This window comes from Mustela lutreola, chromosome 17 (genome assembly GCF_030435805.1).
Source record: "Mustela lutreola isolate mMusLut2 chromosome 17, mMusLut2.pri, whole genome shotgun sequence".
Lineage (NCBI taxonomy): Eukaryota > Metazoa > Chordata > Mammalia > Carnivora > Mustelidae > Mustela > Mustela lutreola.
The window spans coordinates 40,399,087-40,426,256 of NC_081306.1; the positions used below are offsets into that span (position 1 = coordinate 40,399,087).

Below are 27,170 nucleotides of genomic sequence, written 5' to 3' on the forward strand. Positions count from 1 at the left end.
GGAGTGCAATGGCAGGGTCATAGGGAAGTTCTATTTTTAATTTCTTGAGGAATCTCCACACTGTTCTCCAAAGAGGCTGCACCAGCTTGCATTCCCACCAACAGGGTAAGAGGGTTCCCCTTTCTCGACATCCTCTCCAACACATGTTGTTTCCTGTCTTGCTAATTTTGGCCATTCTAACTGGTGTAAGGTGATATCTCAATGTGGTTTTAATTTGAATATCCCTGATGGCTAGTGATGATGAACATTTTTTCATGTGTCTGATAGCCATTTGTATGTCTTCTATGGAGAAGTGTCTGTTCATATCTTCTGCCCATTTTTTGCTATGATTGCCTGTTTTGTGTGTGTTGAGTTTGAGGAGTTCATTATAGATCCTGGATATCAACCTTTTGTCTGTACTGTCCTTTGCAAATATCTTCTCCCATTCCGTGGGTTGCCTCTTTGTTTTCTTGACTGTTTCCTTTGCTGTGCAGAAGCTTTTGATTTTGATGAAGTCCCAAAAGTTGATCTTCGCTTTTGTTTCCTTTGCCTTTGGAGACATATCTTGAAAGAAGTTGCTGTGGCTGATATCGAAGAGGTTACTGCCTATGTTCTCCTCTAGGATTCTGATGGATTCCTGTCTCAGGTTGAGGTCTTTTATCCATTTTGAATTTATCTTTATGTACGGTGTAAGAGAATGGTTGAAATTCATTCTTCTACATATAGCTGTCCGGTTTTCCCAGCACCATTTATTGAAGAGACTGTCTTTTTTTTTTTTTTTAAAGATTTTATTTATTTATTTGACAGAGAGAGAGAGATCTCAAGTAGGCAGAGAGACAGGCAGAGAGAGGGAGGGAAGCAGGCTCCCTACTGAGCAGAGAGCCCAATGCGGGGCTCAATCCCAGGACCCTGAGATCATGACCTGAGCTGAAGGCAGAGGCTTTAACCCACTGAGCCACCCAGGTGCCCCAGAGACTGTCTTTTTTCCACTGGATATTTTTTCCTGTTTTGTCGAAGATTAATTGACCATAGAGTTGAGGGTCCATATCTGGGCTCTCTATTCTGTTTCACTGGTCTATGTGTCTGTTTTTATGCCAGTACTGAAAATCTTCCTACCTCTTCTATTTTTTGAGGAATTTGTGCAAAATTAGTGTTGACTGCATTTTAAATATTTGCAAGAACTCACCTGAGAAACCATCTGGAGCTGAGCTTCTTTTTGTCAGTAGTTTCTTCACTACTAACTCTGTCTTTTTATTTGTCTTTCAGATTGCCTGTGTGTGTGTCATTTTATTCTAGTTTATCTTTTTCTAGGGATTTTCCCATTTTGTCTAATTTATTGGCATTTAGTTTCATAGTATTCCCTGTAGTCCTTTAAAAAAAAAAAAAGATTATTTATTTATTTATTTGACAGACAGAGATCACATGTAGACAGAGAGGCAGGCAGAGAGAGAGGAGGAAGCAGGCTCCTTGCTGAGCAGAGAGACCAATGTGGGGTTGGGATACAGGATCCCAGGACCCTGGGGGCATGACCTGATCAAAGGCAGAGGCTTTAACCCACTGAGCCACCCAACCGCCCCACCTCTGTAGTCCTTTTTATTTTTGTAATGTCAGCAGTAATCTAATCTTTCACTTCTGATGACAGTAATTATAATGTCTTCTCCTTTTTCCTTGGTTGTCTAGCTAAAGGTCTTTTGAAAGAATCAGCTTTGATTTCTTTGAATTTTCTCTTGTTTTTTAGTCTCTAATTCCTAAGTTTCTGCTCTTGTCTACATTATATGCTTCCTTCTGCTTGCTTTTAGTTTAGTGTGCTCTTGTATTTTCGGCATGTTTTTGACAGAAAGCTGGGTCATTGATTTGGATCTTGGTTCTTTTTAAAGGTAGGCATATATAATGATAAATTTCTTTCTGGTCATTGCTTTTGATACATTGCATAAGTTTTGGTGTGTGGTTTCTTCATGCATATATTCTCCAAGTAATTCTAAAATGCCCTTTATGTTTCTTCTTTGCTGACTGGCTGTATAAGAATGTATTGTGTAATTTTCACAGATTCATGGGTTTTCCATGTTGTTTGTGTTTTTGTTTTCTAGTTTTACTCCATTATTGTTGAAGGGCATACTATGTATTATTCCATCCTGACACAATTTCTTAAATGGTGTGATATATTAAAGTAGCATATTATGGTCTTGTGTTTCCAAAGAGGCTCTAGTCCAAAATAAAAGGTTAAGAGATCCAAGAATATAATCCTCTTCCTTTGGTCACCCCATAGATGTGGCAGGAGACACTGATCTGACTGCTCTAATGGTGGCCTGTGTGTGTGACTTGCTGTGGCTTAGCCATTAGCTTGAAATTTTGAATAAATGACATAGAGGGAATAACCATGAATGTTGGTGTCTTTTAATCCTCAGGTTGGTAGACCAAATTATAATTGCTCTAGGAAAATTTTGCATTTTCATTGATATTTCCATTTTTTTTTCTTATAGTACTGTTTCCATTCCTTATCCCAGTTTTTGAAATGTTAAATATCTGGATATTTCCAAAAAAAGTTACTGATTTTTTCAAGAAATCTGTAGAACGGATGAAGGAAAGTCGCCTCAAAGATAAACAAAAGGTAAATCCAGTGGTGGTTCCATGTGCATGTTAACTTTTGATCTTTTATTGAGCTGTATGCCTCTGATGTGTACACTACTAAGTATGTTTTTATGGTAAACAGAGAACTCTAGAGTTTAGGGCAAGAGACTTCTAATGTTTTTAGAGACAACGAAAAGGTGGAGGTCAGGAGAGGAGATAAGAAGATGAGTCAGAGAGTGTTTAAAATTTAAGAATAAGTTTGCCAATGAGTATGTCAGTGCATAAACTTTGGTGAGAGAAAAGCTATCACTTCCCTTCAACAAATGGTCAAAGCATAAAAATTACTGTGTAAAATCATTTTCCTGGTAGTATAATTTTGCCATACACTGGCAAAGGATCCCTTCAATTCCACGTGTCTTTTCTTTCTTTTTTTTTTTTTAAGATTTTATTTATTTATTTGACAGAGAGAGATTACAAGTAGGCAGAGAGGCAGGCAGAGGGAAAGAGGAGGAAGCAGACTCCCTGCTGAGCAGAGAGCCTGATGCGGGACTCGATCCCAGGACCCTGAGATCATGACCTGAGCTGAAGGCAGCGGCTTAACACACTGAGCCACCCAGGCGCCCTCCACATGTCTTTTCTTACACGTTCTCTGGTAGATGGTCCCCTCAGGTGCCTGGTTATGTTAAATTTGAGGCTGTCATAGTCTGGAATGAGCAGGTGTCTTCTTTGGGCACTGAGGCTGCAAGCTGGCCAAGTAGGGTTAGCTGTTCTTAGGCCTGGTGGCCGGCACTAGGGTCTCTATAGGACAGGGAGATAGGACTGGTACCCCAGGATCTCTCTGTAGATTTTGCAGAGTTCTGAGAGGGTGGGGCATTGGAAGATGCTGACACAGAAGCTTCTGTGGACCCTGGGTGTAAAGGAGCCATAATCTCAGGAGAAAGTTAGGTTCTGCACCCCTGTTTATTTCTGACTTCACAAGTGACTTTTTGTCACTGAAATGTCTCTTTCTGTGTCCAGCACCGAGTGGATTTTCTTCAGCTGATGATTAACTCCCAGAATTCCAAAGAAATGGACACCCATAAAGGTAAGCCAGGAGAGCTTCAAAGGGCACTTGATGGGGTATCTCAGAGACAGGAGATGGTTCTGAGATACAGAGGAAGATTTTTAGTAGATGGAATATCAGAAAATCAAAGGAAGACACATGTTCAGATCAAATGGTAGCCAGAGCATTTTCAAGAACACAGCCACAGTTTGTTCAAAGCTCAAAGGGCAATGATAGTCAAAGATGGTATTTGACAAAAACAATTATTACTATGATGGTTGCAAATGATGACTTTCTACTTCCACCATTTCTTCTACATTTGGAGTGATAGTCCATTGTTAGGGTGAACTTTCCATTCATCACCATTATTGTATTTATTTATTTTTTATTTTTATTTTTTTATTATATCTAGTTAGCCAGCATAGAGTATATCATGAGTTTTTATGCAGTGTTCAACAATTGGCTAGTTGTGTATAATATCCAGTATTCTGAATTTGTCTATTTATAAATGGCAGTATGATCTCATATATTAATTACTTACTTAATCTCTTATATGATTTTTTAATTTAGATTGTTAATTTTATCAGCTTTGTCTCTGTAAGTCCTTTCATTTGGGTTCCTGTGTTCTTTTTTTCCTTTCAACTTCTTTTTTTTATGTTTTCAGTAGACTTTATTTATTTTAAAAGATTTAGTTTATTTGTTAGTGAGAGAGCTAACACAGGAGAGGGAGAGGCAGACAGAAAGAGAAGCAGTCTTCCTACTGAACAAGGAGACCAACAGGACTTTATCCCAGGACTCTGGGACCATGACCTGAGCTGAAGACAGACACTTAACTGATTGAGCCACACAGGCATCCCAATAGACATTATGTATTTTTAAAAAAGATTTTATTTATTTATTAGAGAGAGAGAGAGAGAGAATAAGAGGAGAGATGGTCAAAAGGAGAAGCAGACTCCCCATGGAGCTGGGAGCCCGATGTGGGACTTGATCCCAGGACTCTGGGATCATGACCTGAGCCAAAGGCAGTTGCTTAACCAACTGAGTCATCAGGCAGCCCTAGACTTTAATTTTTTTTCTTTGCTTATAATTTATTTAAAATTCAGTATTACTCTTGTGATTTAAGCATTTCTTCTGTGCTGCAATAAACTTTTTAAAAATTTATTTATTTTCAGCATAACAGTATCATTATTTTTTTCACCACACCCAGTACTCCATGCAATCCATGCCCTCGAAAATACCCACCACCTGGTACCTCGACCTCCCACCCCCCCGCCACTTCAAACCCCTCAGATTGTTTTTCAGAGTACATAGTCTCTCATGATTCACCTCCCCTTCCAATTTACCCCAAACCCCTTCTCTCTAACTGCCTATGTCCTCCATGCTTTTTGTTATGCTCCACAAATAAGTGAAACCGTATGATAATTAACTCTCTCTGCTTGACTTATTTCACTCAGCATAATCTCTTCTAGTCCCATCCATGTTGCTACAAAAGTTGGGTATTTGTCCTTTCTGATGGAGGCATAATACTCCATAGTGTATATGGACCACAACTTCCTATCCATTCGTCCGTTGAAGGGCATCTTGGTTCTTTCCACAGTTTGGCGACCGTGGCCATTGCTGATATAAACATTGGGGTACAGATGGCCCTTCTTTTCACTACATCTGTATCTTTGGGGTAAATACCCAGGAGTGCAATGGCAGGGTCATAGGGAAGTTCTATTTTTAATTTCTTGAGGAATCTCCACACTGTTCTCCAAAGTAGCTGCACCAACTTGCATTCCCACCAACAGTGTAAGAGGGTTCCCCTTTCTCCACATCCTCTCCAACACATGTTATTTCCTGTCTTGCTAATTTTGGCCATTCTACCTGATGTCAGGTGATATCTCAATGTGCTTTTAATTTGAATATCCCTGATGGCTAGTGATGATGAACATTTTTTCATGTGTCTGATAGCCATTTGTATGTCTTCTATGGAGAAGTGTCTGTCCATATCTTCTGCCCATTTTTTGATATGATTGTCTGTTTTGTGTGTGTTGAGTTTGAGGAGTTCATTATAGATTCTGGATATCAACCTTTTATCTGTACTGTCCTTTGCAAATATCTTCTCCCATTCCGTGGGTTGCCTCTTTGTTTTCTTGACTGTTTCCTTTGCTGTGCAGAAGCTTTTGATTTTGATGAAGTCCCAAAAGTTGATCTTCGCTTTTGTTTCCTTTGCCTTTGGAGACATATCTTGAAAGAAGTTGCTGTGGCTGATATCGAAGAGGTTACTGCCTATGTTCTCCTCTAGGATTCTGATGGATTCCTGTCTCATGTTGAGGTCTTTTATTCATTTCGAGTTTATCTTTGTGTATGGTGTAAGAGAATGGTCGAGATTCATTCTTCTACATATAGCTGTCTAATTTTCCAAACACCATTTATTGGAGAAACTGTGCTTTTTCCACTGTATATTTTTTTCTGCTTTGTCGAAGACTAACCATTAGGAAGATTCAAATTAAAACCACATTTAGAAGGTGCTTTGGTGAGTGCTGTGAAGTGTGTAAACCTGGTGATTCACAGACCTGTACCCCTGGGGATAAAAATATATGTTTATAAAAAATAAAAAATTATATTAAAAAAAAACCCACCACATTTAGATACTATCTTACACCAGTTAGAATGGCCAAAATTAGCAAGACAGGAAACAACATGTGTTGGAGAGGATGTGGAGAAAGGGGAACCCTCTTACACTGTTGGTGGAAATGCAAGTCGGTGCAGCCACTTTGGAAAACAGTGTGGAGATTCCTCAAGAAATTAAAAATAGAGCTGCCCTATGACCCTGCAATTGCACTCCTGGGTATTTACCCCAAAGATACAGATGTAGTGAAAAGAAGGGCCATCTGTACCCCAATGTTTATATCAGCAATGGCCACGGTCGCCAAACTGTGGAAAGAACCAAGATGCCCTTCAACGGACGAATGGATAAGGAAGATGTGGTCCATATACACTATGGAGTATTATGCCTCCAACTTTTGTAGCAACATGGACGGGACTGGAAGAGATTATGCTGAGTGAAATAAGTCAAGCAGAGAGAGTTAATTATCATATGGTTTCACTTATTTGTGGATCATAACAAACAACATGGAGGACATGTGGAGATGGAGAGGAGAAAGGAGTTGAGGGAAATTGGAAGGGGAGGTGAACCATGAGAGACTATGGGCTCTGGAAAACAACCTGAAGGTTTTGAAGGGGCGGGTGGTGGGAGGTTGGGGGAGCCAGATGGTGGGTATTAAGGAGGACACGTATTGCATGGAGCACTGGGTGTGGTGCAAAAACAATGAGTCCTATTATGCTGAAAAGAAATAAAAAAAACAATAATAATAGTATACGCCATGGGAATAACCAAGTCAAGACAACTTCTGGGTTTTCTGGCTCTGTAAAATAGACATCAGAGTGCAAACCACTGTGAGTTTGACTCTGGATTGTTTTTAAATTTTCCCCCAAGGGAACTGTGTGTTTCAAATAGATTTCTCATCATCTAAAATGTGGTATTTTATATTCATCTGTTTTAGTTAAAATGTCTTTCTTCTCCTTTTAGCTCTGTCTGATCTGGAACTTGTGGCCCAATCTATTATCTTTATTTTTGCTGGCTATGAGTCCACTAGTACTTCTCTTTCTTTCCTTGTGTATGAATTGGCCACTCACCCTGATGTCCAACAGAAACTGCAGGAGGAGATTGATGCAACTTTCCCCAAGAAGGTGAGTGGGTCTTACTGAGGAAGGAGTCAGAATAGGTTTGATTATATCTCAGTAACAAATTAGCTCTCAAATCCGGTGTTTTCATAAAAAGGTTTACTTATAACACTCATTTGCATGTCCATCATGGGGGTGAGACTTTGCTTCATGTAGTTATTTGGTGGAACTGGGGAGAGAGGTTCCACTTTCTTATACCTGTATTATCTGGAACTTGGAAACTAATTGTTGGCTGGGGAACAAGGAACTAAACTCCCAGCTTATGAACAGACCTGGCCTCGGGGGCTGGAGTACCTTATTGGGCAAAGAGTGAACCCCCAGACCAATAATGAGGAGACCTTTCCAGCAACAGAGGTTGGGGCTAAGATCTGATTCCCTTCACAATATTCTCTAGAACTGAAATTGTGTTCCCTTAGTTGGTGGCATCCAGTCCTATCCCTCTCTTCCCCTATTTGTGTTGAAAGGAACTAGTGTCTCCCCCAGTTATAGTTTTTATGTAATACAGTATTTCTCTCTAAATATTGTAAATATAATTGAAAAGATATAAAGCAGGATATTTCCACTAGAAGAGTTTATGTGGAAGAGGAGATATTTTCTGTTACCCGTTCTTCTTCTATGGTGTGGGTGTGTGACCTCTGTTTTGAAAGGAGATGGTGACTTCAACATACTTCACTGATGACTAAGGATCAGAGGGAAGGCGAAATAAAATAAGATAAAGATAGGGAGGGAGACAAACTATAACTCTTAAGTATAGGAAACAAACTGGGGGTTTCTGGAGGGGAGTGGATGAGAGGATGGGGTAAGTGGGTGATCGGCATTAAGGAGGGCACCTGATGTAATGAGCACTGGGTGTTATATGCAAGTAATGAATTATTAAATTCTACACCTGGAACTCATAATACACTATATGTTAACTAAATTGAACTTAAATAAATAACTAAAAAAAAAAACCCATTAAGTGTCACAGTCTAGTCTCTTTTGTTCACATGAGGAAGAAAAATCACTACCTAGGAAGGATTTCAGACCCTGATTAGGGGATTGTCCCAGCCGTCTCCCCTCGTCATTACTATTGCTCACATGTCAGCGGGCCACTGAGCAGGTCAAAGGACATGGTAGATATGAAAACGCCCATAAATGCCCTTTATCAAAATTCATGATTCTTAGATGTTCCTAACTTTAGTAGTAGTGTATAAAGTGAGTTGAATGATGATTCCACATCTCAATGTATCAAAATCTGTTTCTTTCCTTCCAGGCACCACCTACTTACGATGACCTTGTACAGATGGAGTATCTGGACATGGTGTTGAATGAAACTCTGAGATTATACCCAATTGGTGGTAGAATTGAGAGGGTCTGTAAGAAAGATGTGGAGATCAGTGGTGTGTTCATTCCCAAAGGGACAGTGGTGATGGTGCCAGTCTTTACTCTTCACCGAGACCAGGATCTCTGGCCAGAGCCTGAGGAGTTCCGTCCTGAAAGGTACAGGGAACCCTGGATTGGGGAACCCCCCCCTCATTTTGGAGGATATTCTGATATTTCCTTCGTATAGATGAGAAACATGTGGCTGACAATTATTTATTTGTACATCTTTTTGTTTTTAGAAGTATTTTTTATTATGAGATGATCATTGTAAAAATTTTGCAAAGCCTAGTTGGGAAAAAAGAAGATTAATGTCATCACCAGTCACATACATCATTATTAATCATATGACATATGTCCTTGTGGATATTTTTCTATGCATATAGATTAATAAAAATTTAGATTTTTTTTTAGTGTTCCAAGATTTACTGTTTATGCACCACACCAGTGCTTCATGCAATATGTGTCCTCCTTGATACCCACCACCAGGCTCACTTAACCCCCCACCTACGTCCCCTCCAAAACTCTCAGTTTGTTTCTTAGAGTTCACAGTCTCCCATGGTTCATATCCCCCTCATATTTTCCCAATTCACTTTTCCTTGCCTTTTCCTAATGTCCTCCATCCTATTCCTTGTGCTCCACAAGTAAGCAAAACCATATAATTGACTTTCTCTGCTTGACTTATTTCACTCAGCATAATCTCCACCAGTCCTGTCCATGTTGATACAAAAGTTGGGTATTCATCCTTTCTGATGGGGGCATAATATTCCATTGTATGTAGAAGATTTTATGAAGATATGGTCCCTAGCTATATGTAGAAGAATGAAACTCGACCATTCTCTTACACCGTACACAAAGATAAACTCAAAATGGATAAAAGATCTCAGCGTGAGACAGGAATCCATCAGAATCCTAGAGGAGAACATAGGAAGTAACCTCTTCGATATCAGCCACAGCAACTTCTTTCAAAATATGTATCCAAAGGCAAAGGAAACAAAAGCAAAGATGAACTTTTGGGACTTCATCAAGATCAAAAGCTTCTGCACAGCAAAGGAAACAGTCAAGAAAACAAAGAGGCAACCCACGGAATGGGAGAAGATATTTGCAAATGACAGTATAGACAAAAGGTTGATATCTAGGATCTATAAAGAACTCCTGAAATTCAACACACACAAAACAGACAATCATATCAAAAAATGGGCGGAAGATATGAACAGACACTTCTCCAATGCAGACATACAAATGGCTATCAGACACATGAAAAAATGTTCATCATCACTAGCCATCAGGGAGATGCATATTAAAACCACATTGAGATACCACCTTACACCAGTTGGAATGGCCAAAATTAGCAAGACAGGAAACAAACATGTATTGGAGGGGATGTGGAGAAAGGGGAACCATTTTCCCACTGTTGGTGGGAATGCAAGTTGGTGCAGCTACTTTGGAGAACAGTGTGGAGATTCCTCAAGAAATTAAAAATAGAGCTTCCCTATGACCCTGCAATTTCACTACTGGGGATTTACCCCAAAGATACAGATGTTGTGAAAAGAAGGGCCATCTGTACCCCAATGTTTATAGCTGCAATGGCCACGGTTGCCCAACTGTGGAAAGAACCAAGATGCCCTTCAATGGACGAATGGATAAGGAAGATGTGGTCCATATACACTATGGAGTATTATGCCTCATCAGAAAGTATGGATACCCAACTTTTGTAGCAACATGGACAGGACTGGAAGAGATTATGCTGAGTGAAATAAGTCAAGCAGAGAGAGTCAATTATCATATGGTTTCACTTATTTGTGGAGCATAACAAACAACATGGAGGACATGTGGAGATGGAGAGGAGAAGGGAGTTGAGGGAAAATGGAAGGGGAGATGAACCATGAGAGACTATGGGCTCTGGAAAACAACCTGAAGGTTTTGAAGGGGCGGGGGTTGGGAGGTTGGGGGCGTCATGTCGTGGGTATTATGGAGGGCACGTATTGCATGGAGCACTGGGTGTGGTGCATAAACAATGAATTCTGTGACACGGAAAATAAATAAATTAATTGATTAAAAAAAGATATGGTCCCTGTATACAATGATATTATATTTTTTAACTACTTAATGTAACAGTAAGCTTTAAACAACATACTGTATTTGTGTTTGTGATTATGCTTATATCATAGTATATATTATCATTATCCTTTTTTTTCACTTTGTTTATTTTTTTTTAATTTTTAATTAATTTTTTATTTTTTATAAACATATATTTTTATCCCCAGGGGTACAGGTCTGTGAATCACCAGGTTTACACACTTCACAGCACTCACCAAAGCACATACCCTCCCCACTGTCCATAACCCCACCCCCTTCTCCCAAACCCCCTCCCCCCAGCAACCCTCAGTTTGTTTTGTGAGATTAAGAGTCACTTATGGTTTGTCTCCCTCCCAATCCCATCTTCTTTCATTGATTCTTCTCCTACCCACTTAAGCCCCCATGTTGCATCACCACTTCCTCATATCAGGGAGATCATATGATAGTTGTCTTTCTCTGCTTGACTTATTTCGCTAAGCATGATACGCTCTAGTTCCATCCATGTTGTCGCAAATGGCAAGATTTCATTTCTTTTGATGGCTGCATAGTATTCCATTGTGTATATATACCACATCTTCTTGATCCATTCATCTGTTGATGGACATCTAGGTTCTTTCCATAGTTTGGCTATTGTGGACATTGCTGCTATAAACATTCGGGTGCACGTGCCCCTTTGGATCACTACATTTGTATCTTTAGGGTAAATACCCAATAGTGCAATTGCTGGGTCATAGGGCAGTTCTATTTCCAACATTTTGAGGAACCTCCATGCTGTTTTCCAGAGTGGCTGCACCAGCTTGCATTCCCACCAAGTGTGTAGGAGGGTTCCCCTTTCTCTGCATCCTCGCCAGCATCTGTCATTTCCTGACTTGTTGATTTTAGCCATTCTGACTGGTGTGAGGTGATATCTCATTGTGGTTTTGATTTGTATTTCCCTGATGCCGAGTGATATGGAGCACTTTTTCATGTGTCTGTTGGCCATCTGGATGTCTTCTTTGCAGAAATGTCTGTTCATGTCCTCTGCCCATTTCTTGATTGGATTATTTGTTCTTTGGGTGTTGAGTTTGCTTAGTTCTTTATAGATTCTGGACACTAGTCCTTTATCTGATATGTCATTTGCAAATATCTTCTCCCATTCTGTCAGTTGTCTTTTGATTTTGTTAACTGTTTCCTTTGCTGTGCAAAAGCTTTTGATCTTGATGAAATCCCAATAGTTCATTTTTGCCCTTGCTTCCCTTGCCTTTTGCGTTGTTCCTAGGAAGATGTTGCTGCGGCTGAGGTCGAAGAGGTTGCTGCCTGTGTTCTCCTCAAGGATTTTGATGGTTTCCTTTCGCACATTGAGGTCCTTCATCCATTTTGAGTCTATTTTTGTGTGTGGTGTAAGGAAATGGTCCAATTTCATTTTTCTGCATGTGGCTGTCCAATTTTCCCAGCACCATTTATTGAAGAGGCTGTCTTTTTTCCATTGGACATTCTTTCCTGCTTTGTCGAAGATTAATTGACCATAGAGTTGAGGGTCTATTTCTGGGCTCTCTATTCTGTTCCATTGATCTATGTGTCTGTTTTTGTGCCAGTACCATGCTGTCTTGATGATGACAGCTTTGTAATAGAGCTTGAAGTCCGGAATTGTGATGCCACCAACGTTGGCTTTCTTTTTCAATATCCCTTTGGCTATTCGAGGTCTTTTCTGGTTCCATATAAATTTTAGCATTATTTGTTCCATTTCTTTGAAAAAGATGGATGGTACTTCGATAGGAATTGCATTAAATGTGTAGATTGCTTTAGGTAGCATAGACATTTTCACAATATTTATTCTTCCAATCCAGGAGCATGGAACATTTATCCATTTCTTTGTGTCTTCCTCAATTTCTTTCATGAGTACTTTATAGTTTTCTGAGTATAGATTCTGTGTCTCTTTGGTTAGGTTTATTCCTAGGTATCTTATGGTTTTGGATGCAATTGTAAATGGGATTGACTCCTTAATATCTCTTTCTTCTGTCTTGCTGTTGGTGTAGAGAAATGCAACTGATTTCTGTGCATTGATTTTATATCCTGACACTTTACTGAATTCCTGTATAAGTTCTAGCAGTTTTGGAGTGCAGTCTTTTGGGTTTTCCACATATAGTATCATATCATCTGCGAAGAGTGATAATTTGACTTCTTCTTTGCCGATTTGGATGCCTTTAATTTCCTTTTGTTGTCTGATTGCTGAGGCTAGGACCTCTAGTACTATGTTTAATAGCAGTGGTGATAATGGACATCCCTGCCATGTTCCTGACCTTAGCGGAAAAGCTTTCAGTTTTTCTCCATTGAGAATGATATTTGCGGTGGGTTTTTCATAGATAGCTCTGATGATATTGAGGTATGTGCCCTCTATCCCTACACTTTGAAGAGTTTTGATCAGGAAGGGATGCTGTACTTTGTCAAATGCTTTTTCAGCATCGAGAGTATCATATGGTTCTTGTTCTTTCTTTTATTGATGTGTTGTATCACATTGACTGATTTGCGGATGTTGAACCAACCTTGCAGCCCTGGAATAAATCCCACTTGGTCGTGGTGAATAATCTTTTTAATGTACTGTTGAATCCTATTGGCTAGTATTTATCATTATCCTTTTTAAGACAATGGGGCTTTTTTTCCTTTAAGTTTTTCTGCTTTCTCTAGCTGTCTGAGTTTACTCCTCACCGTCTCACATTCCATCTTTGCAACCCTGGGCCACCGTTTTGCTAGTTGTAGTTGGAGAGCAGCAGCTGTGGAACTGAGAGTTCATGTCTCTGACAGGAGGAACATCCTCAGGAGCACATAGACACACAGGCCTGTGCCAATGGCTGTGGTCCTGTGCCAACTTCCACCTCTCTCAGCATCTGGGGTTCATCCAGAGCAAGCTCATCTGCTCTCTAGCTTTCTGAGCCATCCTCCTTGGAGGGGTCTTGAGCTTTCTCTTCTAATGATTCAGAGCAGAGTCCCGGTTTGGGTGCAGCTTGAATTTTTTTTTTAAAAAATTTATTTTAAATTTATTTTCAGCATAACAGTATTCATTATTTTTTGCGCCACACCCAGTGCTTCATGCAATCCGTGCCTCTATAATATCCACCTTGAATTCTGCTACAGTCCATGCTTTCCTGTTTTTTGTATTGGTGAGCAAAATTTGGATGAACGTTTTAGGGATTTAGATGTTAAGCTCTGGCCTCTAAGCTCCCCGATGGCAGAGCCCCTGTCCTGTTGCATGGCGTCCCTAGTGCTAGCAGTGCATCCACACATAGTACTTGCTGAAAGATCTCAAAATGACCAAGTCATCTGTTTTCTGTACCAAGAGACCTGCTGGTTCGCAGAAGCTCAGCAGTTCCCTCTCCTGTAGCTTCTCTAATGGAAACCAGGGAGGACTCCTGATACTTGTCTGTGATTCATTCAGTCACAAGAGGAAATGCTTATCTGTGTGTGTCAGGGACTGGACCAGGCAGTATGCAATCCATGTATTAAAAATGCCTATTATGGATAATTTTGTTAAAGATTTTATTTATTTGATGGGCACCTGGGTGGCTCAGTCATTAAGAGCTGCCTTCAGCTTGGGTCATGATATTAGGGTCCTGGGATCGAGCCTCAGATTGGACTCCTTGCTCAGTGAGAAGCCTGCTTCTCCCTCTCTCATTCCCCCTGCTTGTGTTCCCTTCCTCACTGTGCCTCTTTCTCAGTCCAATAAATAAATAAAATCTTTAAAAAAAAGATTTAAAAAAAGATTTAAAATCTTTTTTAAGATTTTATTTATTTGCGTGAGAGAGAGGGAGAACGAGCACAAGTGGGGGAAGGGGCAGAGGGAGAGGGAGAAGCAGGCTCCCCACTGAGCAGGGAGCCCAACATAGGGCTTGATCCCAGGACCCTGGGATTATGACCTGGGCTGAAGGCAGATGCTTAACCAACTGACCAACCCAGGTGCCCCTATTGTGGAGAATTTTGATATATGCACAAGCATATTGTATAGACACAAGTCTATGAAATACTTTACATGAATCTATATGTGCCCATCACCTGCCCAACAAACACTAACCCATGTCAGCTTCCCCATCCATGCACTGTTATAATTCCTTATCTGTTTTCCGTATTACATTAAAGGCATATCATCGTTTAATATTCTAGTATCTTCTCTATAATATAGTGAGTTTTAAATAGTACCTCACCACAATGCTATTATCACTTTTCATTGATATAAATATGGAGGAAAAAATTTTGAATAAATTGTAGGTCTAACCTTTAAGGCGTTTATAGCTTTGTGGGACAGATAGACCAAAATTCAGTAATTAGAGTGATTATTCATAACTGTGAATATGATTATAGTGGAGTCATATCACATGCCTAGGTAAATCATCTGAATATTGGTTGGGGTGGTCCTAGCAGGAGGATAAGGAGGTAAAGGGAAAAAACAACAATGTAAACCATGGGAGGCATTTGTCCTGCTTCCTTTTTCCATGGATATATGACCAACATCAGTCAGTGGAGGCAAGATCCTACATTTCTTTCAGACGAGATCGGGCGCGTTCAGGGTGGTATGGCCGTAGACAAGATCCTACATTTCTTTCAATCAGGTTCATTTCTTGCTTGCCTTTCAGCTGGTGAACATCTCACTACCCTGAATATAATTCTAGTGTTTAAGATAAATCTTTTCAAAAGCATTCCTTCCATCTCTTCAACAAGACTGAATGCCCCCATAGAGGAAGGGGTATAGAACAGCCTGTAGCTTATAATTGTCACAGAGTAGTGTAGCAGGACTTCTATAACCAGCCCATCAAATTTCCTATGTACCCCTGGTTGAGAACTCCAAATATATAGCTCTTGTGGTTTTTATGTTTCCTAACCTGTTTCCAACTTGTATTGTGGAACCAGGTTCAGCAAGAAGAAAAAGGACAGCATAAATCCTTATACATATCTTCCTTTTGGAACTGGACCCCGAAACTGCATTGGGATGAGGTTTGCGATCATGAACATGAAACTTGCCCTTGTCAGAGTCCTGCAGAACTTCTCCTTCAAACCTTGTAAAGAAACACAGGTCAGAGAGAGCACTTTCTGTAAAAAGAATGTTTTATTGTATTTTTTTTTAAACTAAGGGATATGGAATAGAGCTGTGTGTGTGTGTACTCATTCATGCCTAGTAATTTGTTCTATCAGCCAGAGAATCTATTTGAAGACTTCTGTGATGTTCAAGGGCCCTTCCGTTCCTGAGTGCCATATCTGTTGTTCATGACCACCAAACCATAAGGGTCACATGGTCAGTACAGTTCATGTGACATCATTATACACAGACTGATGACCTTGAGCAATATTTTAAATTTCTTTTAAGTTCACTGAAGGGAAGGAACCAAGTTGTGCACAGCCATGACTTGCAGTGACAACCACGATGTGACTTTTGAACAATGCTCTTCTCCACCACAACTTACAGACTTATAGACACCTATAGACTTATAGACACAACTTATAGACACTCTGGTGACCAAGGTTCTCAAACCCTCATTGTATGTGGGAACCAGTGAGTTTGTGAAAAATCCTGATGCCCAGGTCATTTCAGAAACTCTAATCTAATTCACCCAGAGTGTGGCTTTAAAGGTACCCTCGTGATTCTCAAGGGTAAGCAAGGTTGAGAATCTGATGTGAAGCATGTCTGCCTGATGAGAAGGACTCCCAGGGTCCAGGCTATCCTGTGTACGTGGGTCCACCTTCTTCAAGCCTGGCTCAGCCAGGCTGTGCTTCTTTCCCATCCCAATCGGTCATCATGAATGGATGTTTCAATGAGAGAACGTGTTTAGCAGTGTATATGTCCATACAAAAAAATGTGGAATAAACACTCAGGAGTCAACATATAAAAAATTAACTCTGACACTTTTCAAAATTGTTTGCCATAATGGCTAAGAATGTGTTTTAATTTTAAAAGACTCATCCTCTTTCCTTAAAATTAAAATAAAAGAAGAACACCAGCCAACATGAATCTGTCTCCAGCCTGGTACAGAGTAACAATAGATCATCTGTTGAATGAGTGATGGATGAATGCTTTCATGCTCCAGTCTTGACAGCTTACAGAGAACTTTTAAAGAATCAGAGATAGATAAATCTAATAATAGTATTTATATGTTTGTAATGCATTATTGTCCTTCATGTATCTTGCCTTCTTTGCTTCTGTTCGTGGGATTTCATTTGTTGGTTCTCATATGCTTGTTTAACTGTTGCAGATCCCCATGAAATTAAGTGTTCAAGGGTTAATTCAACCAGAAAAACCCATTGTTCTCAAGGTTGAGCCAAGAGATGGCAGTGTGAGTGGAGCCTGACTTTCCCTATGGACCTCCCCTTTGTTCTTCAAGAAGCTGTATCCCAGATCACCAGAGACCTCAATTTCCTTTGTGAGTAAAACCCAGAAATGAAGATGGCCTGCATCTACAGCCTGTGACAGATGACTAGGGCTTCCATACCTTCATTTAGCCTTTTTGGTGTCTGTGTAGAGCATTCTGTATTGTGGAGAGGGAAGGAGGTGACCAGTAAGTGCCAGAGATATAGACTCAGCCTGTCTGGTTCACAAAGACTACTTCCAGTTAGTACCATCTGTTCTGATCAAGAATAAAACTTTCTCAATAATTTTATCAGCCTACTTTAATGAAAATAAGACTTATTGTCATGACTATGGTAGTAATATTTCTATCACATGTCTTATTTTGATCAAGAATGAAAGTGATCAAGAATAAAACTTTCTCAATAATTTTATCAGCCTACTTTAATGAAAATAAGACTTATTGTCACACTATGGTAGTAATATTTCTATCACATGTCTTATTTTGAACATGCTACATTAAATATCACATTGAGCAAGTCAATCAACATCACTTTCAAAACTCTGAACTGATAGATTTGTGCACATTAAAGGGGGATCCATAGAACGATGAGTGAGAGCCAGTGACTGAATGTTTTGATCATTATAGTCGCTGGGTGGGTGGAGCTCATTCATAACTCCAATGTGGTATATTAAGATAAGTGAGAGTAAATCCATTGTGACTTTGCCCATTGGTCAGAAAGTCTATTCGCAATTGAATTCTACAGGTTTTGGAGCACATGTTTTTTCTAACTCTTGATTGAGGCACTTAGTATTAAATAATTAGTTTTCATCTCATCTGCTATGATGTTCTGGTAGGCAGAGGACATGCTTTCTCTTTGTGTTCTAGCCTCAGCTCACAACTGTCCTGACAGAATGAACGTTGAATCAGATGTGGTTGATTGGCCGGTTGACTTGGCAGGAAGGCTAAAAGCATTTGTCCATTTCAGTTTGTATGAGTTGCTGCATAGAATTCTTCCTATTTCTCCCCTCCCCTCCAGTCCCTTCTATGTCCTTTCCTGGCCTCTTCCTTTGCCTTTCCTTTATGGATAATTCAGTCCTAATGCCATTGGTGGGGCAAATCCAGGTGGGCAGACCCACACTGGGGGTCAAAGGCAAAGAATAGAGTCACAGTGACTCTAAGTTAGTGACTGAGTGGGGTGGGGAGGGTGTACACTTGGAAAAGGAAGCTGGCATGGGTGCGGGAGCCCAAGCTAGATGAGAGGGGTGCCTACACAAAGGGTTGGTCTGAAGGAGACCTTGGAGCCCAAGTACAGTATGGAGAACCCAAGTAGCATGGTGGGGGTGATACATGAGTGTTAAGGGATAGAGTGAGGGTTAGTTACATAATGGGGGATTGATCAAATAAGTAAATATATTACCATTAAATGGTGTCAGGACTTTCTCACTGTTGGAGAAGGGAGACACTGATTTGGAAAGGGAGAAAGCCAAATGAAGCCAAATGAAGTGTATTCAGAGACGGGAAGTGAGTGTGTCAATGTAATGTTGTGCTTTCCTATGGATAGATGATAGATTGGTAGAGAAATAGAAATGTGTGTGTGTGTGTCTGTGTGTGTGCCAGAACACATATCCCCTACCTCTCTCCATGGACAGTTATTAGAAACAGTCACGTGGTAAGGGCAAAGAGCTTACCTACTGCCCAGATCATGGCTCACAAATGTCATTTTCCACTGAAGGGAACTAGGGCTTTTCAGAGAAATGGCTGATTCCAGACTGGGAGAGAACATGATGAGTCAGGAGCATCTTGTGCTCCACAATGATGGGGACATGTCCATAGGACACAGAGCAAACATGCAGGGTCTCATCCACCCCTCAGGCATGATTTGGGCATCATGATAACTAACGAAAGGAAGAGATTATAGCCCATTGAATAAAACTGGACTCTTGAGTACACACAGGTGGACAGAAATGTAGGAACAGATTACAGTCGATGAGGACACACCCAGTTTCAAAGTATACAGCTCAGACACCCATGAGTTCCTGAAGAAAGAGCGGCCCACAGAGCAGAGACCCAGCAGACCAGTGAGCATCTTCAGGAACAGGAGGAAGGGATGGAGCATCACCGGAGAGGTTGCTGTGAGAGGAACCCAGCGTCCCCTCTTGGATATACTTGCCAAGGAGGCAAACCTGAAAAGAAATCCCCCAAATTGTGAGACAGACCTGAATAAAGGAATATCTACCCCTAATTTGTAACTGGTGTGTAATCTTCTACAATGTAATGGCCCTGAAAGCAATAAAAAAGCAATACAAAAGAAAGCACAAGCCAGGATTGGAGTCACTGGCCCCCAACTCCACCTCACAACAAACAACTGTGGATCAACCTATCACAGGAAAGGGAGCTTTCAAGAGTCTGTCTGAAATTTCCTGATGTGTACTAGTGAGTCATCTGCAGGATAGAAACCCTGCAAGTCCATCCCCCAGAATGAAGGTGTCCTGTCCTGAAGCAATGCTTCCTTTTCCCTTTGTTCTCTTCCTGCCCCACTCTCCTCCCTAGAAAGCCCTGCATTTGTACACATCCTGGGAGCATCTGTCGAGTTGGCAGGTGGCATGGTGTCGGTGCATGAATTGCTTAACAAAGCCGATTAGATGTTCAACTTGCTTGCTGGATTTTTTTTTCCCCCACAAAAACCAGAGACAAAGTAAGGAAATGTTCCAGACTGAACAAAAGAGACTAAAGAGGGGTGATATGTAACTTCAGTGTGTGAGCAGTGTCCTGCTATGAAGGGCATTATGGGGCTGTTAGGGAAATTGAAAGATCTGACTGTTATTTGCAAAATTGTCAGCTTCCTATTCCTGACTTTCATAGATTACAGGGGATTATGAAATACCATGTCAGCAATTACTCTGAGATGTATCAGGAACATAGTTCTTGGAAGAGACTCTTCTGGAAGGCTGTGATTGTTTTCAGGAAGAGAGGGTCACCAAAACAGCTTGAGACTACACATCTCTCTCCGTTCTTTGTCGTTTTCTGACTTGTATTACTTAATACACACAGTGATTGAGAGATGAGATGGGGAACTCTGAGGCTGGAGCTCCTGGGGTTTGAATCCCAGCTCAGTCCAGGGCTGAGTCTAGACCAATCAGTGGCCTTGGGTAAATGAAGAAAAGGTACCCCCTTTGCATAGCTGGGCCCACAAGGTTTGGGCCACATTTCAGCACCTGTGTGCCCCTTAGCTGAGTGCCACTATATACAAGTTAGCCTGGGCTTTGTCATTATCTCAGGTCAGGTCCCTAAAAGTAGAGCCTAGAACAAATGGTCTCCTAAGGCAGTACTCTCAGGAGAAAGGATTGAGGGGAGCTGGGTAGGGCAGGGCATGGAGAGCTCTGAAGTCAAAATTATATTACAGAGTTGATATCACTGTGAAGCAGTCACTGGTATATTGTACCCCATCAGTGGGTCATAGACTGCCCTCCTGCCCCCAGAAGCCAAGAACTCCTTGGTGAAGTGGATTCAGTTTGGCCAAGGGCAATTCTCCAGAGAAAGGGGCAGTTTGAGCTCATAAAAGTGAATACTGCCAGCAACTGGGGATGAGTATGTTGCCCAGGGACTGGATTCTGGTACCCTCCTCCTCTATAGACACTTTTACGGGTCACCTGGAGTTAATTAACACCTTCCTGCCTTGGTACTTAGTACCTCAGATTGTGTAAAATAGGGGCAGAATACCAGTGCCTATCTGACATGATGATGAAACCAGATGATGTGTATGAGGTCTTTGGAACACATACCATGGAGCATGCAGTGAGCTCATAATCAATGTTGGCCTTTACTTTTGTAGCTGTATTAGCCTCAGTCCTCTAGAGACCACGTTCATTTGGACATTTGGGCTCCATCCCTGTCAAGTCAATGTACAGAAATCAGTGGCTTTCTTATACACTAACAATGAAAATACAGAAAGGGAAATTAGAGAATCGATTCCACTTACTATAGTACCAAGAACCATAAGATACCTGGGAATAAACCTTAGCAAGAGATAGGAATCTGTACTCGAGGAACTACAGAACACTCATGAAAGAAATTGAAGAAGACACAAAAAGATGGAAGACCATTCTATGCTTTTGGGTCAGAAGAATAAACATTGTTAAAATGTCTCTACTGCCTAGAGCAATCTATACTTTTAATGCCTTTCTGATCAAAATTCATTATGCCTCTATCAAAAAGGATGAATACCCAACTTTTGTAGCAACATGGACGGGACTGGAGAGATTATGCCGAGTGAAATCAGTCAAGCAGAGAGAGTCAATTATCTTATGGTTTCACTTATTTGTGGAGTATAACAAATAGCATGGAGGATAATGGGGAGTTAGAGAGGAGAAGGGAGTTTGGGGGAAATTGGAAGGGGAGGTGAACCATGAGAGACTATGGACTCTGAAAAACAATCTGAGGGGTTTGAAGTAGCGGGGGGGTAGGAGGTTGGGGTACCAGGTGGTGGGTATTAGAGAAGGCATGGATTGCATGGAGCACTGGGTGTGGTGCAAAAATAATGAATACTGTTATGCTGAAAAAAACTAAAAAAAATTATGAGACTATGGACTCTGAAAAAACAATCTGAGGGTTTGAAGTGGTGGTGGGGGGTGGGAGGTTGGGGTACCAGGTGGTGGGTATTATAGAGGGCATGGATTGCATGGAGCACTGGGTGTGGTAAAAAAATAGTGAATACTGTTATGCTGAAAATAAATTAATTAAAAAAATAAATTAACATATAGTATCATATCATCTGCGAAGAGTGATAACTTGACTTCTTCTTTGCTGATTTGGATGCCTTTAATTTCCTTTTGTTGTCTGATTGCTGAGGCTAGGACCTCTAGTACTATGTTGAATAGCAGTGGTGATAATGGACATCCCTGCCGTGTTCCTGACCTTAGCGGAAAAGCTTTCAGTTTTTCTCCATTGAGAATGATATTTGCGGTGAGTTTTTCATAGATGGCTTTGATGATATTGAGGTATGTGCCCTCTATCCCTACACTTTGAAGAGTTTTGATCAGGAAGGGATGCTGTACTTTGTCAAATGCTTTTTCAGCATCTATTGAGAGTATCATATGGTTCTTGTTCTTTCTTTTAATAATGTGTTGTATCACATTGACTGATTTGCGGATGTTGAACCAACCTTGCAGCCCTGGAATAAATCCCACTTGGTCGTGGTGAATAATCTTTTTAATGTACTGTTGAATCCTATTGGCTAGTATTTTGTTGAGTATTTTCGCATCTGTGTTCATCAAGGATATTGGTCTATAGCTCTCTTTTTTGATGGGATCCTTGTCTGGTTTTGGGATCAAGGTGATGCTGGCCTCATAAAATGAGTTTGGAAGTTTTCCTTCCATTTCTATTTTTTGGAACAGTTTCAGGAGAATAGGAATTCGTTCTTCTTTAAATGTTTGGTAGAATTCCCCCGGGAAGCCGTCTGGCCCTGGGCTTTTGTTTGTTTGGAGATTTTTAATGACTGTTTCAATCTCCTTACTGGTTATGGGTCTGTTCAGGCTTTCTATTTCTTCCTGGTTCAGTTGTGATAGTTTATATGTTTCTAGGAATGCATCCATTTCTTCCAGATTGTCAAATTTATTGCCGTAGAGTTGCTCATAGTATATTCTTATAATAGTTTGTATTTCTTTGGTGTTAGTTGTGATCTCTCCTCTTTCATTCATGATTTTATTTATTTGGGTCCTTTCTCTTTTCTTTTTGATAAGTTGGGCCAGGGGTTTATCAATTTTATTAATTCTTTCAAAGAACCAGCTCCTAATTTCGTTGATTTGTTCTATTGTTTTTTTGGTTTCTATTCATTGATTTCTGCTCTGATCTTTATGATTTCTCTTCTCCTGCTGGGCTTAGGGTTTCTTTCTTGTTCTTTCTCCAGCTCCTTTAGGTGTAGGGTTAGGTTGTGTACCTGAGTCCTTTCTTGTTTCTTGAGAAAGGCTTGTACCACTATATATTTTCCTCTCAGGACTGCCTTTGTTGTGTCCCACAGATTTTGAACCGTTGTATTTTCATTATCATTTGTTTCCATGATTTTTTTCAATTCTTCTTTAATTTCCCGGTTGACCCATTCATTCTTTAGAAGGATGCTATTTAGTCTCCATGTATTTGGGTTCTTTTCAAACTTCGTTGAAAATAGAACTGCCCTATGACCCAGCAATTGCACTATTGGGTATTTACCCTAAAGATACAAATGTAGTGATCCAAAGGGGCACGTGCAGCCGAATGTTTATAGCAGCAATGTCCACAATAGCCAAACTATGGAAAGAACCTAGATGTCCATCAACAGATGAATGGATCAAGAAGATGTGGTATATATACACAATGGAATACTATGTAGCCATCAAAAGAAATGAAATCTTGCCATTTGCGACAACATGGATGGAACTAGAGCGTATTATGCTTAGCGAAATAAGTCAAGCAGAGAAAGACAACTATCATATGATCTCCCTGATATGAGGAAGTGGTGATGCAACATGGGGGCTTAAGTGGGTAGGAGAAGAATCAATGAAACAAGATGGGATTGGGAGGGAGACAAACCATAAGTGACTCTTAATCTCACAAAACAAACTGAGGGTTGCTAGGGGGAGGGGGTTGGGAGAAGGGGGTGGGATTATGGACATTAGGGAGGGTATGTGCTTTGGTGAGTGCTGTGAAGTGTGTAAACCTGGTGATTCACAGACCTGTGCCCCTGGGGATAAAAATATATGTTTATAAAAAATAAAAAATTAAAATACCAAAAAACAAACAAATAAATAAATAAATTTAAAAAATTCCACCGGAAGACTCAGAGAGCTGGAAAGAACTCATTGTGGAAGTCAAAGGCTTTAATTTTACGGATTTCTCATTTAATCTTTCTAATAACCCTCTGAAGAAACTGAGGCACAGAGAGTTTAGTGACTTGCTTACAGTGAGAGAGTAGGAATGTTGGAGCCCTCTGACTTGTGGCCTCACTCACTATGCTGATCTGCTTCCAGACAATTTCATTAGTTCCATTGCTGGGCTGCAGCCCACTGACCCCCCCCCCCCAAAGACAGAGATGGCTTTGTGGCTAATGCTGACCCCACAGCTGTCCTCTTAGAGCCTATGCAGTGCTGAGCACACAGTGTTCTTCACTTCACCAAAATATTGTGGGTGTTTGTGAGACACATCTTGGAAACAGCCCATGGACTCCATCAGTACCTCTATTGCTTGTCTCTTGGGGACTTCCCAACACCTGCTATCTGAGGTTTATCTGAAACTCAAAAATGTCTAGAGGTCAGCAGGAAGGTTCTTGCTCTGGTTTTTGTTTAGATCCACAAACATTTCCTAGTTACCACTCTGGATCAGGTCCAAATGTGCCCTGTAGGCAGGGCAAAGTCCAGACCTATGGCTAGACTCATTAGATTCAATATGGTGGAAGGTCAACTGCGGTGGTTTGAGAGTACAGAGAAGGATCATTTGTCTCCAGAGAGGGTTGGCAGGGGCTGATACCTTGTCTGAGGCTTCTAAAAATTTATCTAAGAATAAATGTATACCCTATGACCCAGAAATTGCACTACTCGGTATTTACCCTAAAGATACAAACGTAGTGATCTGAAGAGGCACGTGCACCCAAATGTTTATAGCAGCAATGTCCCCAATAGCCAAACTATGGAAAGAACCTAGATGTCCATCAACAGATGAATGGATCAAGAAGATGTGGTATATATACACAATGGAATACTATGCAGCCATCAAAAGAAATGAAATCTTGCCATTTGTGACAACATGGATGGAACTAGAGCGTATTATGCTTAGCGAAATAAGTCAAGCAGAGAAAGACAACTATCATATGATCTCCCTGATATGAGGAAGTGGTGATGCAACATGGGGGTTTAAGTGGGTAGGAGAAGAATCAATGAAACAAGATGGGATTGGGAGGGAGACAAACCATAAGTGACTCTTAATCTCACAAAACAAACTGAGGGTTGCTGGGAGGAGGGGGGTTAGGAGAAGGGTGGTGGGGTTATGGACATTAGGGAGGGTATGTGCTTTGGTGAGTGCTGTGAAGTGTGTAAACCTGGTGATTCACAGACCTGTATCCCTGGGGATAAAAATATATGTTTATAAAAAATAAAAAATTTATTCGAGTCAAGATGGCGGAGAAGTAGCAAGCTGAGACTGCTTCAGCTAGCCGGAGATCAGCTAGATAGCTTATCTAAAGATTGCAAACACCTGAAAATCCATCGGCAGATCGAAGAGAAGAAGAACAGCAATTCTGGAAACAGAAAATCAACCACTTTCTGAAAGGTAGGACCGGCGGAGAAGTGAATCCAAAGCGACGGGAAGATAGACCCCGGGGGGAGGGGCCGGCTCCCGGCAAGCGGCGGAGCAACCTCGCACAAAATCAGGACTTTTAAAAGTCTGTTCCGCTGAGGGACATCGCTCCAGAGGCTAAACCGGGGCGAAGCCCACGCGGGGTCAGCGTGGCCTCAGGTCCCGCAGGGTCACAGAAGGATCGGGGGTGTTTGAGTGTCGCAGAGCTTGCGGGTATTGGAACGGGAAAGCCGGCTACAGAGACAGAGCCGACAGTAAGCTCGCAGCTCCGTGTTACCTTGAACCGGTCGCAGGCTCGGTGAGCTCGGAGCGCGGCCGGAGGTCAGGCAGACGGGAGTAACTGGGCGCTGTTCTCTGAGGGCGCACTGAGGAGTGGGGCCCTGGGCTCTCGGCTCCTCCGGGCCGGAGACCAGGAGGCCGCCATTTGTATTCCCGTCCTCTGGAACTCTACGGAAAGCGCTCAGGGAACAAAAGCTCCTGAAAGCAAACCCGAGCGGATTACTCACCCCGGCCCCGGGTAAGGGCGGTGTAATTCCGCCTGGGGCAAAGACACTTGAGAATCACTACAACAGGCCCCTCCCCCAGAAGATCAACAAGAAATCCAGCCGAGACCAAGTTCACCTACCAAGGAGTGCGGTTTCAATACCAAGGAGAGCAGCAGAATTCCAGAGGAGGAGAAAGCCAAGCACGGAACTCATGGCTTTTTTCCTGTGATTTTTTTTAGTCTTGCAGTTAATTTAATTTTTTCTTTTTCATTTTTTTTTTTTTCTCGCCTTCGGGTAAAATTTTTTTTTTTTTTTAACTGTTACCTTTTTCTTTTTTAACGATTTTTTACTAGTTTATCTAATATATATATATATATATATATATATTTTTACATTTTTCTTAGGTGTTTTCTTTTTTTAAAATTCTTTTCTTTTCTTTTCTTTTCTTTTTTTTTTTTCTTTTTTCTCTCTTCCTTTTTGAACCTCTTTTTATCCCCTTTCTCCCCACTCACGATTTTGGATCTCTTCTAATTTGGTTAAAGCATATTTTCCTGGGGTTGTTGCCACCCTTTTAGTATTTTACTTGCCCCTTCATTTACTCTTATCTGGACAAAATGACAAGACGTAAAAATTCAACACAAAAAAAAGAACAAGAGGCAGTACCGAAGGCTAGGGACCTAATCAATACAGACATCGGTAATATGTCAGATCTAGAGTTCAGAATGACAATTCTCAAGGTTCTAGCCGGGCTCGAAAAAGGCATGGAAGATATTAGAGAAACCCTCTCGAGAGATATAAAAGCCCTTTCTGGAGAAATAAAAGAACTAAAATCTAACCAAGTTGAAATCAAAAAAGCTATTAATGAGGTGCAATCAAAAATGGAGGCTCTCACTGCTAGGATAAATGAGGCAGAAGAAAGAATTAGTGATATAGAAGACCAAATGACAGAGAATAAAGAAGCTGATCAAAAGAGGGACAAACAGCTACTGGACCACGAGGGGAGAATTCGAGAGATAAGTGACACCATAAGACGAAACAATATTAGAATAATTGGGATTCCAGAAGAAGAAGAAAGTGAGAGGGGAGCAGAAGGTATACTGGAGAGAATTATTGGGGAGAATTTCCCCAATATGGCAAAGGGAACGAGCATCAAAATTCAGGAGGTTCAGAGAATGCCTCTCAAAATCAATAAGAATAGGCCCACACCCCGTCACCTAATAGTAAAATTTACAAGTCTCAATGACAAAGAGAAAATCCTGAAAGCAGCCCGGGAAAAGAAGTCTGTAACATACAATG

At 40.9% G+C, this 27,170-nt stretch overlaps 2 protein-coding genes across 4 annotated transcripts in view; both read left to right on the forward strand.

The window, feature by feature from the left end:
- The window catches only part of LOC131819108 (cytochrome P450 3A12), a 42,176-nt gene extending 24,679 nt beyond the window's left edge, over positions 1-17,497 (forward strand). For all 3 annotated transcript variants that reach the window (XM_059153854.1, XM_059153857.1, XM_059153855.1), the window contains 6 exons: positions 2,460-2,587; positions 3,565-3,631; positions 7,164-7,324; positions 8,571-8,797; positions 15,635-15,797; positions 16,972-17,497. In XM_059153854.1, the coding sequence (XP_059009837.1) occupies positions 2,460-2,587; positions 3,565-3,631; positions 7,164-7,324; positions 8,571-8,797; positions 15,635-15,797; positions 16,972-17,067 (842 nt within the window). In that variant the 3' untranslated portion in view covers positions 17,068-17,497. The remainder of the gene's footprint in view (positions 1-2,459; positions 2,588-3,564; positions 3,632-7,163; positions 7,325-8,570; positions 8,798-15,634; positions 15,798-16,971) is intronic.
- LOC131819109 (cytochrome P450 3A12-like) overlaps positions 1-27,170 on the forward strand; it is a 113,066-nt gene that overhangs the window by 24,679 nt on the left and 61,217 nt on the right. The gene's annotated exons all lie outside the window — the stretch shown is intronic.